The sequence below is a fragment of the Zingiber officinale genome, chromosome 10A (genome assembly GCF_018446385.1).
Source record: "Zingiber officinale cultivar Zhangliang chromosome 10A, Zo_v1.1, whole genome shotgun sequence".
In the NCBI taxonomy this organism is placed as follows: domain Eukaryota; kingdom Viridiplantae; phylum Streptophyta; class Magnoliopsida; order Zingiberales; family Zingiberaceae; genus Zingiber; species Zingiber officinale.
The window spans coordinates 46,851,868-46,867,870 of NC_056004.1; the positions used below are offsets into that span (position 1 = coordinate 46,851,868).

At 43.3% G+C, this 16,003-nt stretch overlaps 2 protein-coding genes across 2 annotated transcripts in view; one reads left to right on the forward strand and one right to left on the reverse strand.

The window, feature by feature from the left end:
- Window positions 1-4,678: 4,678 nt before the first annotated feature.
- Window positions 4,679-9,386, forward strand: LOC122026904 (AP-3 complex subunit delta-like). The gene is made up of 2 exons (XM_042585635.1): window positions 4,679-7,698; window positions 9,204-9,386. The coding sequence occupies exon 1, from the start codon at window positions 4,714-4,716 to the stop codon at window positions 7,651-7,653; it is 2,940 nt and encodes a 979-aa protein (XP_042441569.1). The 5' UTR covers window positions 4,679-4,713; the 3' UTR covers window positions 7,654-7,698; window positions 9,204-9,386.
- A 2,217-nt stretch (window positions 9,387-11,603) lies between these two features.
- The window catches only part of LOC122026998, a 46,500-nt gene continuing 42,100 nt past the window's right edge, over window positions 11,604-16,003 (reverse strand). The window contains exons 11-12 of the mRNA XM_042585778.1: window positions 12,432-12,542; window positions 11,604-11,940 (exon numbers count right to left, since the gene is read on the reverse strand). Coding sequence (XP_042441712.1) covers window positions 11,824-11,940; window positions 12,432-12,542 — 228 coding nt within the window. The 3' untranslated portion in view covers window positions 11,604-11,823. The remainder of the gene's footprint in view (window positions 11,941-12,431; window positions 12,543-16,003) is intronic.

Genomic DNA, 16,003 nt, shown 5'->3' on the forward strand with positions numbered 1-16,003 from the left:
ATAGGCCGACTGTCATAGCTGAGATCATCACGGACCTGTACCAACTGGGGCTCAATCACCTGGGTGGCGTCTGGAATATGCTTCTTCAGCGTGGAGACATGAAATACGTTGTGGACAGCTGACATCTCCTGAGGTAGCTCTAGCTCATATGCTACCTTGCCCACTCTCTTCGTGATAAGGTAGGGTCCCACATATCTGGGAGCTAGCTTGCCTTTCTTCCCAAAACGCATGACTCCCTTCATGGGAGCTACTCTGAGGAAAACTGTATCCCCAACTGAAAACTCTAGGGGTCTGCGTCGTGTATCGGCATAGCTCTTCTGACGGCTCTGTGCTGTCTCTATCCTCTGGCGAATCTGCTGTATGGCTGCTGTGGTATCTGCTACTAGATCTGTCTAAAGCTCTAGTTCTTTATGTTCACCACTCTCATACCATTAGATTGGTGATCTGCACCTCCGCCCATAGAGTGCCTCATAAGGAGCCATGCCGATAGTGGTCTGATAACTGTTGTTGTATGCAAATTCTGCTAGACTCAGATATTTGCACCAACTTCCTTCAAGTTTCTAGGTGATGACATATCCTGTAGCGCTTTGACCTTACTAGGGTTGGCCTCAATGCCTCGCTCGGTGACTATGTAGCCTAGGAAATGACCACTTTTTGCTCCGAACAGACACTTCTGCGGGTTCAACTTGATCCCGTACGCCCGTAATGTTTGGAATGTTTCTTCTATATCTGCACAGAGGCCGTCCGCTCGGAATGATTTAATGAGTATATCATCAACATATACCTCTAAGTTTCACCCGATCTGCTTCCGGAACACCTCGTTCATGAGTCGCTGGTATGTCGCCCCTGCGTTCTTCAGTCCGAACGGCATCACGTTGTAGCAGTAAGTGTCGTCCGCCATGATGAAACTGACCTTCTCTTGATCTTCCCGGGCGAGTGCACCTGGTGATAACCCTGATATGCATCTAGCATGCATATCAGTTCGCACCCGGCGGTCGAATCCACCATTTGGTCAATCCGGGGCAGTGGGTAAAAATCCTTCGGACACGCCTTGTTCAGGTCGGGGAAGTCGATGCAGACTCTCCATTTGTTGCCGGGCTTGGAGACTAGCACCATATTTGTGAGCCAGCTTGGGAACTGTACCTCGCGTATGTGGTCGTATGATGACATTCTGCTCGGTACTATAGTCCCGCTTCCTCTGCTTGACGGGCCGAGCGTCCAGCCGGACATGTAGCTCGTGCTGCGTCACGCTTGGCGAGATTCCTGGCAGCTCGTGCGTCGACCACGCGAAGACATCATGGTTTTATTGGAGACATCTGGTCAGCTCCTCCTTCTGGCTTGCCTCCAGGTCGGAGGCAATGAACGTCGTGGCTTCCGATCGAGCCGGATGAATCTGTACCTCCTCGTTTTCTTCATAAACAAAAGTAGGCGGCTTTTCGGTTATAGTGTTTACCTCGATACGGGGGGCCTTCCGAGCGGACCTCAACTCTGCTCGCACCATCTCCACATAGCAACGCCGCGCTGCCAACTGATCGCCTCTAACTTCTCTCACTCGGTCTTCCACGGGGAATTTGATCTTCTGATGGAAAGTTGAGACGACCGCCCGGAACTCATTGAGAGCCGGTTGACCCAATATGACGTTGTATGCTGAGGGAGCGTCAACAACGATGAAGTTAGCAGTCCCCGTCCTTCTGAGTGGTTCTTCCCCGAGCGAAATGGCCAACTTAATCTGACCGACTGGTGTAACCTCGTTACCCGTGAATCCGAACAAGGGTGTGGTCATCGGTAGTAGCTCCGCCCTGTCGATCTGGAGTTGGTCGAACACTTTCTTGAAGACGATGTTGACCGAACTCCCTGTGTCAATAAAGATGTGATGAATACTATAGTTTGCTATTACCGCTCGGATGATGGAGTGTCATCGTGCGGCACTTCGACTCCCTCGAGGTCGCCAGGACCAAAGCTGATCGCCGGCCCACTCGCCTTCTCTTGGCTGCATCCCATAGCATGTATTTCCAATCATCGGGCGTACGACTTGCGGGCTCAGTTGGAGTCCCCACTTGTTGGCCCACCGGCGATGATATTGATTTCCCCCCGAGCGGAATTACTTCTATTTTCTTCCTCCCGAGCAGACGGTCTGGCTTGCTCATGGGAGACTCGAGGGTTGGCCCTTGGCTGGTGCTGTTGCTGCTGATGGTGGTGCCGCTCGGGTGAACGCCTAACTATTCGTCGCTCGGCGTGCTGATGCAAAGCTCGCCTGTCCGGTGAAGGTGATCGGCGGCGATAGATCCTCGGCTCAGGTTAGCTAACCGGGGGGGAGACTCCGGAAATCCCGAGTGTTATGGGTGGCTGATTGATGGATTTTGCAAAACATGAGCGTCCATACCTTGCCTTTTTGTCGAGGCCGCTCGGCCGCAATGTGCTGAACGACGGGCGACCTAGAATCTTGAGGTGGCCTCATCCCCTCGGCCCGTGGTCCTTTTGGCGGTTGCTGGTTAATGTGTGTTCTCCGTTCGGTTTGGGCTGGGGGCTCGCCCGGCGCCTCCTTCTTTCGGGTTGCCTGTGCTTCCTCCACATTAATATACTCACTTGCCTTTTTCAGCATGTGGTCGTAGTCGCGAGGCAGCTTCCTGATGAGCGAGCGAAAGAAGTCCCCGTCGACTAAGCCTTGTGTAAAAGCGTGTATCATTGTCTTAGAAGAGACCGAGGGGATGTCCATAGCTGCTTGGTTGAAGCATTGGATGTAGGCTCGGAGAGTTTCTCTTGGCCCTTGCTTCATGGAAAAGAGGTTGACACTAGTCTTATGATAATGTCGGCTGCTGGCAAAGTGATGGAGGAATACCGTTCAGAAGTCTCTGAAGCTCTTAATTGATCCGTCCGACAACCTCCGAAACCAGCGTTGAGCCGAATCGGACAATGTAGTGAGGAAGACTATGCATTTGACTATGTCGGTGTATTGATGAAGAGTAGCAGCATTATCGAACTTACCGAGATGGTCGTTCGGATCGGTTACACCACTATACTCCCCGATCGATATTGGAGCGTAATGCTTTGGGAGAGGGTCTTGTAAGATCGCCTCAGAGAACTGGCGATTGACCCGCTCAGGGGATGACTCTGCGCGCGACGCTTTCCCCTTTCTGGCGTCCCGCACGGGTGCTTCATCGGACAATCCCTGTTGGCGAGGGCCAGCTCTGACAGAGTCTGGAACAGTGCCCGATGGAATGGAATAGGGGCGGCCGGTGCGTCTCCTGGTGTGCCGGTCTGCCCCTTGTTCTGAGCCCAGGTAGAATATTGTTCCGGTCGGTCCTTCATTGCCGCTCGGCCTCCAGAAATCGAGGCGACCTGCTGCGCTATCCTCTCGGCTTGGGCCTTCTGCTGTTGCTCAACCATCTTTGCGGCTAGCGCTTGGATGAGTGCCTCGAGCTCCTCGGGAGAGAGCGTTACCATGAGTTGGCGTCCAGCTTCTTCCATCTTCTCGGCTCGGATTCAGGTGCGTTCCCACATACGGCGCCAATTTGATCCTGTCCGTGCGCTGAGTCGATGGAAACTGGGGGTGTGGCGCTATCTGCTGCTCCCGGGTAATCTCCGCAGTGATGTAAGCCTCCGATGAACCTGCAACAAAGCCGGGCCGGGAAGGGGTTCTCGGCGACGACCCTGCGACACTCAAGTCAGGCGATGGCGAGAAGAAACAGAGGCAGAATAGAGACTGTGGCTACAATAGATGAGGAGAAAAATCATACTCCGTCGAAGTCCGAGGGTCTTTATATAGGACCTCGGAGAGGCTCGTGCACGCTTCCCGAGACGTGCACGTTCCTCAAAGCATACCTTAGAATGGTTGTGTCAGAAAAGCATGTCTGACGCCATACCGCAATTGTCCTAGCATATCTCTGCCACGGCAGCGGAAACTTCCTCCGTACGATCCTTGGTACGGCCCGGCCGCCGACCATGCTTTTTGTCGGTGGCAGGTGTCTCGAGAATGATATCACTAGCTGCCCCTTTTGTCCTCTTCTAAGCCCCTTGTCTTTAACTGGGCCGGACGGGTTGGTCGCTCGGCCTCCAAGGCGCTCGGGTATACATGCTCCTCGGACAGGGCGAGATGGCCGCTCGATCACATACTCAGACGGGGCACCAGTTAGTTGTTCTGCAGTTCGTCCGAGCAGCTTAGCTACTCGTCATAGCGGTTCCTCTATAAGGGAGCTTGTGAGCGTCGGAAGCTCGACCCGAGGTCGAGCTGTCTTCGTGCCGGCCCGAGATCTACTCAGGTCGATCGGCCAGGAGACTTCCTCCCCACTCAGGCGGAACTTTGACTTTCCGCTGTCGTTGACCCCTTCCTCTGTGGGTCCCGATCCTTACCATCGGATTATATATAAATATATATAGATATATATATATATATATATATATATATATATATAATATAATATAATGATTAATCCTGAAGATGATGGATCCAGTCTAATAAATATTTTTCATCAAATACTAAGATAAACTCAAGAAGTGGATATAGATCTTAACAATCATGAATAATTTAAACATCACTGATATGAAGATATCCTACATGAGTTTTAAACCCTTGTTATATATAGAAGTACTCATTTGTACGTATTTATATAATATATTATATTATATATGTAATCTGTGAGTGATGATTAATTATTTTTCATTAAAAAAAAAAGGAAAGAAAAAGAAAACTGGCAAATTTTCCCGCAGGATCAGATGTATCGGCCGGAACGCCGCAGTGAGGCCCCAAATTCCAAACCCAGTGCTTTCTCCGCCGCCTCGATGGCCGCAACGGCCGCCATCACCACCACCTCCTCTCCTTCCTTGGTCGATACCCTGTTCCAGCGATCCCTCGACGACGTCATACGAGCCCTCCGCTCTTCCCCCTCTTCTGCCTCCGAGGAGACGGTTATATCCCGCGCCCTCGACGAGATCCGCCGAGAGATCCGCTCGCCGGACCTTGACACCAAATCGGTATCCCTCCAGAAGCTCACCTACCTGGCCTCCTTGCACCACCTTGACCTCTCCTGGGCCGCTTTTCATGCCCTCGAGCTCCTCCCCTCTCCTTCCCTCCCTCACGCTCGCATCGGCTACCTCGCCGCCTCCCTCTCCTTCCATCCATCCTCCACCGAACTCCTTCCCCTTGCCACCCACCAGCTCCGCAAACACTTCGCCCCCTCCCCCGCCAACCCCCCAGCCCTAGCCGCCTCCGCCCTCCACCTCCTCGCCCTTGCCTCCTCGCCTGACCTCGGTCGCCACCTTGCATCCGACCTCCTTCCTCTACTCTCCTCCCAGTCCGCCGCCTCCAGTTCCCTCCGAGCCAAGGCCGTGGCCACTGCCCTCCGCACCCTGGCCGTCTGCCCCGACGTCGCCCCCGTTCTTTTCAAGCCCCTTGTAGATTGCCTCTCGTCCTCAGATCCCCGGACTGTCTCGGCTGCTGTCGGTGCCTTCTGCGAACTCGCCCTAGCGGCTCCTGACCCCTTTCCTTACCTTCCCCTTGCCCCCGAGTTCTACCGCCTCCTTGTCGACTCCCGCAACAACTGGGTCCTCATCAAGGTGCTCAAGATCTTTGCTCGTCTTGCACCCCTCGAACCCCGTCTAGCCTCCCGCATTCTCGATCCAATTTGCCAGCTTCTTCGCCGCTCACATGCCAAATCACTCGTTTTTGAGTGCATACGTACCATCCTCTCCAGCCTCACGGACCATGAAGAAGCTGTGCGGCTGGCCGTGGATAAAGTGAAAGAGTTCTTGTCATCTGACGATGATCCTAATCTTCGGTACCTCGGCCTTCGAGCCCTGTCTATGCTCGGATCAGCTCATCCGTGGGTGGTGGAGGAAAGTAAGGAAGCAGTGATAAAATCGCTGAGTGATCCTGATACTAACATTCGGATTGAGTCATTGCACCTCATTGTGGGAATGCTGTGCGAGAGCAATGTTGTGGAGATCTGCAATCTGTTGAACAAATATGCTATGAAGTCCGACCCAGAGTTTGCAAATGAGATTATAGGTGCGATGCTTGTGACCTGTGGGAAAAATTTGTATGAGTTGATTTTGGACTTCGATTGGTATGTTGCTCTCCTTGGGGAGATGGTGAGGAACCCACATTGTGCCAAGGGGGAAGAGATTGAGAGGCAGCTTGTGGATATTGGATTGAGGGTAAGAGATGCAAGGCCAGAGCTTGTCCGTGTGGCTCGTGACCTTTTGATCGATCCTGCACTTCTTGGAAACCCTTTTCTCTTTAGGGTGCTGTCTGCTTCTGCTTGGGTTTCCGGTGAATATGTTGAATTTTCTAGGAACCCTGTAGAGCTAGTGGAGGCACTGCTGCAACCAAGGATTAATCTCCTGCCATCGTTGATAAGAGCTGTTTATATCCAATCTGTATTTAAGGTCATGTCGTTCTGTTTTATTTCCTTCATTGAGCAAATACAAGCTGTTGAATTGTTATCCGTCGGAGGCTCAACTCAAAGATCAGAGAAGAATGGCGAACAATCTGATACTGTTCCCCTTAAAACTACTGAAAGTAATGTTTCTGAGGGTGATCATGGTGATACAACTGCTGATACTGTTCTCCTCTTAGATTTAATTGATAAGAAGACAAATTTCACACGTGAATCTATTTCCGATTTGATGAATTTGATAGAGACTGCAGTGGCACCATTGTCAGAGTGTGAGGAAGTGGAGGTTCAAGAACGAGCTAGGAATGTTCTGGGACTGCTATTCACTCTAAGAGAAACTCAGTTTTGGAATATTGAAGCGGCGCATGAACTAAAAAGTGATAAAGAGCTCAGTGAAATTATAGAACTTCTGGAAGCAGCGTTTTCTGAAGAGTTAGGTCCAGTATCTGCAAATGCTCAGAAGAGAGTATCCGTGCCAGAGGGTCTGAATCTTAATGCAAATCTTTCTGATCTTTCAAAAATTTTGACTGACTATGATCTCACTCCAAGCGCTTCAATATCATTTTCTCTTCAGAGTTATAATCCACAGGAGACTAAGGAGGATTCTGTACTTGCAGTTGAGCCTAGTTCCTTGCTTGCTGAACATCGTAAACGCCATGGGTTATACTATCTTTCCACTCATAGAGATGGTGATGAATTGAATGATTATCCACGTGCTAATGAACCTCTTTTGCCCGTCGATCATGGGGATGCCACTGAAGATCTTGTGAAGCTTACCACCCCATCACTTGTTCCAAGAAAATCAAAGCCCACAAAACCACGACCTGTGGTGATAAGGTTGGATGAAGGAGATGGCACCTCAACTTCTCATTTGACTACAGTGAAGAAATCTGACAACTTGTTATCTGAGGCAATCAGAGGGGTTCTTTTAGAAAATGAAAGTCAGCCATCGTTATCTGGAAAACTAGATACATCTTCTAAAAGAAGAGAGAATGATGCATCTGATAATAGTGAGTTAATTTCTCAGCAAACTGAAAGTGTGACTTTAGAACATGGAAACTCGAGTTCTAGGAAGAGTAGACAACACAGAACCCATAAGGAAAGAAATGAGAGCCATTTCAAGAATGAGGATATTGAGAAGAGTTCTAGACACTCCATAAAGAGCAGCCGCCAACACAGGAGACATAAACATAGACAGAGAGGGGATGTTACGGCAGACATTGTTCCACAAACACCAGCAATCCAAGATTTTCTTTTGTGATTGTTGTTTGCCTACTCTAATTTGGCTGTCTGGTTTCTCCTAAAGGTTTGTGCCTTCACCTATGGTTGATTTGCATTTACTTGCCTCCATTGTTAGGCTTTTTTCCTTCTATTCCTACTATGTTGTCTTCTTTTATTTGCATGTTTAATCTCTTGAATCATATTATTGAATGTTATATGTAATTTTTGTTTTCTAAAAAAGACAGATTGTCTACAAGGATTAACAAACAAATTTTGTTTTAGCTTCAAATTAGATACAATCTCTGCTGTTTCAACAAAGTTAAGTGATTCTTTTTTTTATGTCAGTGCAACTTATATAATCTGTTTTCAGGAATTTAAATGAGAATAATGCTTCTTTATTATCTAGTGTCTGTATACATATTTGTGGCTTTCAGGTGCAATAATCTTTAGATTCTTAGTCGGTAATGTATATTTGCATGGCATTCCAAATTATCAAGGAGTGGTTTCTTACTTTTTCTGTTCTTCCTTCTATGTATAACGATATTGTATCTATTTTCATGTGTGAATGAGTAAGCATGTCGTGAAGGGCTCAATTCATGTGTATTTTTAACAAATTAAAATTATAATATTTTGTTTTGTTGATAAAGACTACTATGTTTTGGCATTCAAATATTATCCTGGTATGCCAGCTGTCTCTGACTTCTGGTCGGTGGTCGATAAATTTAGAAGCACTTTCAATATTCAGAGATGATGCATAATTAATGTTCTTCTCATTCGACACAAGTTTGTATGGCTGACTTAATTAGAAGAGGCATGTAACAAGCCATTAGTTAAAAAATTATAACAAGCCATTGTTTTAACAACTTCCTTCCAAAGAAATGTTTCTCCCATCAACATTCGCTGGAAGTTGTCGAAGCTATATAACATTGAGCTTTTATTCTATCCAACATTGTTTGGTTCTCTGTTTTATTTCTCCATAAAATTACTGCCATTAGTTTGTGCGATAGTATTGTTGTGTACTAACAGGCAGATTTTGTTGAGTTATCTCATCATAGAAGGATTAAACAAAAATCTAATTAGTGGAAATTTCTGAAAAATGGTGTCATTAATTCTGTTATACTCTCAGCGCCACAATGATTAAGAATCAGCTTTCAGTCAAGAAACCTCCATTGTTTATTCTCTTCATTAGTGAAACCACTGTTGATTTCAAGCTAACTATTGAGTAAGTGTCTATTAATAGACTCAATGAACACGACATGAAAATTTTTATAATAAATGCTTCTTTCCTTTTTCGTCTTTACATATTGTCAGCTAAGATACTTGTTCTAGTGTCTTGCTTGTGAAACCTCTCTTCCATTGTCAGAATTTAACACCCAGAAATATATAATTTTTCATCTTTACCTTTGCTGAATAATCATATTTGTCAGCCTTCAGTATTTATATTCCATTAGCTATCTATTTTTCAACTGAAGTGAAAGAAAATGCAACTTGCTACTGCCGGATTAAAACTAAGATAGCTCTATTTAACTTTGTGTATTGCTATCATTAAACTCACATTAATCAACTGACTGTTTTGTATTTCTATCTTAGGCTCAGCATTTTTCACCATATCAGCAGGCGTGCAGAGTTAGTTTTTTTTTTTTTTCTTGTCTCTGATCGTGTTTAAATTTAAGTAATGTCTTCAGTAAAAATTTCCATAGGACAAACTGTGTCAGCATACAACAATTACAATTCAGTTTATTTGAGGAGAAAACAAGTCGATCCTTTTTAATATTCTTGCTGTATCATGTTCGATGGAGTTTCCTTTGTGGATATTGATTTTTTGCAAGTATAGAAATCTGCCGATTTCTAAGCGTGTGCGTATGAGAATGATTTCTTTTAATATGATGTAAAATTTAAAAGCAATTTGGACATTATTTTACTCCAGCAATTCAGCGTTCTCAAAGCTGGAGCAATGTTGTTTGTCAAGTCTGAAAACGAATCAGTCTCTAGTTTTGCCGTGTGGATTATGAATGCAAGGTAAACATAATCAATACGAATTTTGCCAACTGAATTAATTTGGATCCGTAATGATATAAATGTGATTGATCTTCAATAGTTGGTACAAAATGAGTCGATGATTTTCATGAGATTGACTTTGTTAAGCTTCTCCGGATTAATTCAACAATTGGAGTACAACATAACTTATAATTCTAATTTTGTCTATTTCTAAATCATGATTCTTAAACAATATGTTGCATTGTTTAAGATTAGAATTAAATTTCACGAGAATAAATCAAATATACAAAGGGCTTAAAATGTCTTCTCGATCAAAATTTATCGTTAGTTTGAATTTCAAAAATATAATGTGCTAATGACAAGACATAAGTCAGCGCCTCTTGCTCTCAAGTCCATTAAGCACCTCTTGCTCTCGGGCTCATCCAACTTCTCTCTGATCCAAACTCCTCTTTCTTACATATCTTCAATCATCCCCTTGATCAGGGTCTCCTTCCTCAAGGACCAAAGCCATTCTAGCTTGACGGCACACTTGATGTAACAACATCAAATATACACCTAATTTAACTTGTATTGCTAAACTATGTCTAATCCAACCACAAGGATTCCCCAACATGATCCATTAGCAATGGTATCTTAGAAGTTGCTTCATGGCATTCTTTCCCGTCTTTAGATGGGGAAGGTTGTGTGTCCATGTTGTTAGTGAGCTAAGCCTCTTCGAGCTCCATGTATCCTCATATTTCGCAACCTTGGCATTAAACTTTGCAACACCGGCAAACAAAGATGTGGCAACAACATTTCATTTGGCTAGGGGCCTCCATTAAAGAAACTTTAGGCACATCGGGGTTCATGACACCCATAGGGATTATAGCATGCCTATCAAACTCAAATGGTTTAAAGCACCTGAGTCAATGTTGGCTCTTGAGGGACATTGATCGCACGGTGCCTCTACTTGCATACCAACTTCACGTCTTGCTCACTCTTTATAGGAAGTGGGACCTCAAAGCTAGATCTTAAGGGTTGTAACTTTGCCTCCTAATCGAAGAGGGCACAATGTCCATATTTGTGACGTGAAGAATTAGCACACTTATGGACTCTCAAAGACTCAACTCTATCAAAGCCTCTCTAAACAAACCTCCAACAAGTTTGGTCTCGATGATGGCAATCTACAACTCCAACACGGCCTTCATCTCATTGAAGAGTACGTAGCAAGGTTGAGAGTTCATAATGAAGGGCAAGTACGATCAATGTCAAGACAAGTGATTGAGGATGGAACACACAAGTATTGAGCCCATTATCAAAGCAATATCTAATATGCCTTTTAAAAAGATGCTTTGTGCGTGTAACCCCAACCAAGTGTGACTTGATTAGAAACACAGTTACCGGTCTCTCCATAGATACAGAGATATGTAAAAGGAGTTCAGAAAATGAATCAACAAAGATGGAAAAGGAAAACAAAGGTTGATTATGAAATAGGTAGCGAAGAAGGCAAACATTCACTGGGAGATCAAAATTCTCAATCAAATTTTTACAGAACCAAGTAGATGAAATGTCTAACATGCAAAAGTACCACTTAATTGACAATCTTTTCCTCTCGCTCATGTTCATACTCCCCTGCCATAGTCTCATCTCATGGTCTAAGAAGACGTGGACTACGGTCCATCGAGCAAAAGGAGTACAATGAGACATCCGTGAAAATGGAAAGAACATATCATAATAGTGATGGACTGGAAGATCTAAATGGGTTATTGGGTGAAAGTGGCATCAGCCCAATAGAAGACTTGCTCGCATTCCGCTGGAAGATCTAAATCATCAGTTAACCCAGCCTTAACAAAAAAACAAACATAAATAGACTTCAAAGTAGAGCCTGGTTGTTGACCTGTAGGAAGCATCAGGATTTGCTAATGCCTCCAAAACATGGAAATCCTCTGAATATTATCCCCTGGTCCAGCAAAATCTGTAAGATAAATCAGTTCTTTTCATGGATGCCTGTGCTAATGGAAAGGCCGTCTCAAACAGAATTCATAAAAATAAACCAAATAGCCTTGTGAAGATATTCCGCTCCACTTTTTGACATTTTTCATTTGTATGTTTGTATAAAGATGTGATTGCATCTCACATTGCCCATGTAAGCTGGGGTGAACGTGATCACCTTTTGCTATAATATTCAACACAAATCTACTTATGGCTGGATCTCAAACTAAACAACTGTGGGTCAGATTTTCCCACTTTGTCTTATTTCGGTTGATGAAACATCCACACGAAATTTATCCTGCGGTATGGAGATAAACATGCTCTTCAACTCTTCAGGGATAGCAAAATCTTCAAGGACCTGAATGATAGTAATCATTAGGACTGCATTTTACGAGAAGCTAAATTGATTACCCTTGAGATGCACAAGTTCCTATTGCCGTATTAATAAAAAGTTAAAATGTTCTTAAAAAATATCCCAAATTATCATGTAAAATAAAACTATAACCATTTTCTTGGGTCGAAATATATTTTGTCAATAATCTTAGTTTCTTAACTAAAAGTATTATTTATGATTGACGGATAAAAAAAGCATTGAAAAACTAAATCACTAATGATTTTAAAAATCATTTTCCTGGAAATTAAACTAATACTTCGGTGGAAAAAAAACTTACAAAACTTTCAAACAGTTATGTGCTTATTAGTCATCCTACATGACAGAGAGTTACAAGACGTGGAAACATCTTTTTATCTGAAAGTGTGACAGTAAGAATTATTGTAAATAAATAGATGGAAATTCTCTAGAACATTATATAATCTAGTGTTAGGAGTAAAGAGGGAAGAGATTTATACCTTGAAAACTCCATCAACCATGCGGCCACCAACTAGAAATGTGCACCCTAAACTTTTGCAGTCAAGAAGAACCTCCAACATTCTATTATAGTCTCCACTATAATATTTGGGCTAGAAAAAAAAAACACATGCTTACTATGTGCTCAAATTAGCCTTGTTGTAAAAGGAAACCATCCTGGACTTCAGCACCATTTAAGAATGCTTTAAAAATAAAAAATACTCTTTAAGCGATCCAGATGTTAGAAGGTTAATTTGAAATTGGAACTTCTGTTTTGTAGAAAAAGTTGGATGACATTCTCCTAGTTATCACTTAGTGTACTTTGCCATGTTCTACATTGAAGTATATCAAAACAACAAACCATGGCTAATGACCTCAAGTGAAGAAAGCACCTTGGGCATATTAATGCTAAAAGTCTTGGAACCTTGCCTACTACTACAGTTGTAGCTTCCTGAACAATTTCATTTTCACTAAGATAGGTGTAATGAAACAATGCTTGGGTCAGGGTCAAATTTCTTATAGTCTGATAGTTGATTGCATTCAATCTAGGATGTATGGCCTTATTGCTGTGAATCTTGATACACATTTAACATGGCATATGAAACAGCGTAACCTTGAATGATCTAATTATTAATGAGGTCCTTGGACTTTTGGGTGGACCAAATAGTAAATTAAGCTCTTATGTAATAGCAGACCTAGGAAATTTAGGCCTAAAATTAAGGTTGCATTGTAGTTGCATATTCTTGTTGCACTCGTTGCACTCATGTTGCTTACCTATATAGTTTTGCTTCTTGACTCTCATTTAATTGCATATACAGGGCCATAAACAAAAAGGTGTTCATGATTTGATGCTTGAGGTCTGACCATAGCTAGGAGACTGCACTTAGATACGTCGCAGCTCTTCAGAATTTTGGGTTCTTTAGCTCTTTTGTCCTTTTGATTATAGCAGACTATGACTCGACTAGGCAGGGGAAGGGAGCGGAAGAGAAAATAGAGTAAAAGCAAAGTAATAGAAATAAGGAGAAAGATGATAGAAACTCACAAATAATATTACTTTGCTTCAGAGAAACTTGATTACAAAGATACCCAAGTAGAGCTCAAGTGATGCTTGAATGCTCTGCAAGGTCTTCCTGCTTCCCTACTTATAGAAGGATAGTAGTCATGCCGGGTGCCCATAGGGCCCCATCGTCACATGGCCTGCCTGTCCTTAGATAAGCAGGAATCTTTCTTTATAGCTTATTTGGTCCTGTAAGACCTTATCCCTTGTACACTTTAAGATAAGAGGGAATCCCCTTTACAGCACATTTAAGATAAGAGGGAATCTCTTTACAGCACACTAGAATAAAGTAGGCAAACTATGGTGGGTTGCGTCGTCTTTTGATGAGTCCACCACTTCTGCAAAGTTACAGACGGAAAGAGTTCATTCGGTTAACGATGTCCTGAAGTGAGTAAGAAGTTGTTTCAAGTTGCTCATCTATTTGCTTGATAGCAGGGTACCAATCTGACCACCAGTTATCCTTTGAACTTCTCCGCAAGCACTCTTGTTTTTTCAAGGAGTGTAGCAGCCTAAGCTGCTGGAGGGCGTTAGTGGCTTGGATGGCTGCCCTCTGTTGTAGATTGTGGAGGTGTTGGTCGATTTGTTCTGCCTTTTCCAGCGTGATTGGATATTGTCGGCGTAAGGATTGTAGTTGTTGTTGATATTGCTCAGCAAGGTAGAGAGGGCTTGAGTCATTTGTGTCCGCGCCTCTGGGTGGGGATGCTCCTTGAGCTCTTGTAGAGCTGGTGCCACGAGTTCCAGTTTGCTGAGGGCTTCTTCCGGCCATTCTATAACAAGATAATTAATGAGACGGGATAAAGCATCCGCTAACTAGTTATCCGTCCTATCTATATGTTTGAAAGAAATAGAAACCCCAATGTCGGTTATGTAATCAGTAAAAGTAACCCATCTAACACGAGATGGTTTGTTGTTAGCTGATTTTCTAAAGAAGCTTATGATGGCCTGGCGATCGGTTCTAATAATCAACCCACTCCTATCCAGACACTCCTATCCAGAAAATAGATTTTTAATGCCTCTAATGAGTTCATAACTTCGGCATCAATTGTTGATTTTGGGGGGTTGAACTTGCCACTTGCGTATGCACAAATTTTTTCTGTCGTTCTTGGATCATGCTTTTCTTTCTTCCACTTACAGATCCCTCCCCATCCGCCCATACAACCATCCGCTTCAAGAATCATAAAACATTACTATGGTGGAATTTCTAAGTCCGGTAGCTTCTGGACCTTTTCCTTGATCAGCCTGATTAGAGCCCAATCTTGCTTATTGAGTCTTTTATCTCCTTGTGGGCTTGTTTTGCATATAGTGGGCTAAGCAGCTTTTCCGGTTTGGAATGTAATTTCGAGCATAATTGAGATGTTAGTTAGAGCCCTAGAGTCAATCATTTGATGATTGTATGGACTCATGTATATCATATTCTTATATATATATATTAAGGCATTTGGTTTTTGGTTATTATGCTTATTTGTATTAGTGCCAGATAAAATAAGTATAGTAGCGTCCTTGAGTAGAAGGTTCATACCTATATCAATCGATTAGTTGAATCGATAGTGAGATGATATAGGGAACACTACTCTAATTTATTCCTAGTCGAGTATTAACATTCAGGGACAATGTTAATACAATAAGACTAGCATGTAGGTCAGCTCGATGACTTGATCTCACAAGTCATGGATATAGAGATATCAAGCTGACACATGGGTATGCATTAGAGAATGTATACTGAATCCGCCGTGAGAAAGTATCATGGATCGTTATATGAGTGTCATATACTTTCTCGTGGCTATTAGTATGACTATTAGTCCTTAGACTGAAGTCACCATGGATCCCTCATGAGTTATGTACTTTGGTTTCGTCAAACGTCACCGTAACTGGGTGGACTATAAAGCGATTCTTGGGTATGTAACAAATTATGCGGAGGGATGTGAGTGATGTAGATGGGATCTATCCCTCCCGTATGACGGGAGCGACATAATATTCTTGATAGAGTTAGACCCCGAAGTGCGTGGCCATGCCCAAATGAGTCAACATTAGATGTTGAGCTCGTTTGATCGAGTGAGTCTTGGAGTTCAAGATTTAGATTGATTAGAGGATGACATTGCTATGCCTCGTATTGATCAATCTAGATGTCCAGGATGAAGGACAATGTCACGTATTGTGAGGAGTCACGATTAGTAGTCAAGGTGATGTTGGATCTTAACATTTCTTGTAACTTGGGTAGCAATGATGTATTACTAGATGCGCTCATTGCTTATGTTTAAAAGAGTTTAGAAACATTGCCAACGCTACAAGAACCTATTGGTCACACATAAAGAACATGTGGATGGAGATTAGGTTCGTATGATGAACCAATTGGATTAGGTTCTATGATGCACCAAAGGATTGAAATCAGACTTATTGAGTTAGACTCAATTAGATTCAAATGTTGAATGAGTCTAATTTAAATTTGATTCATTGGGTCAATTTATATTAATGAATTAGATTCATTAAATTAAAATTGACTTGAATCAAAGGTTGGAT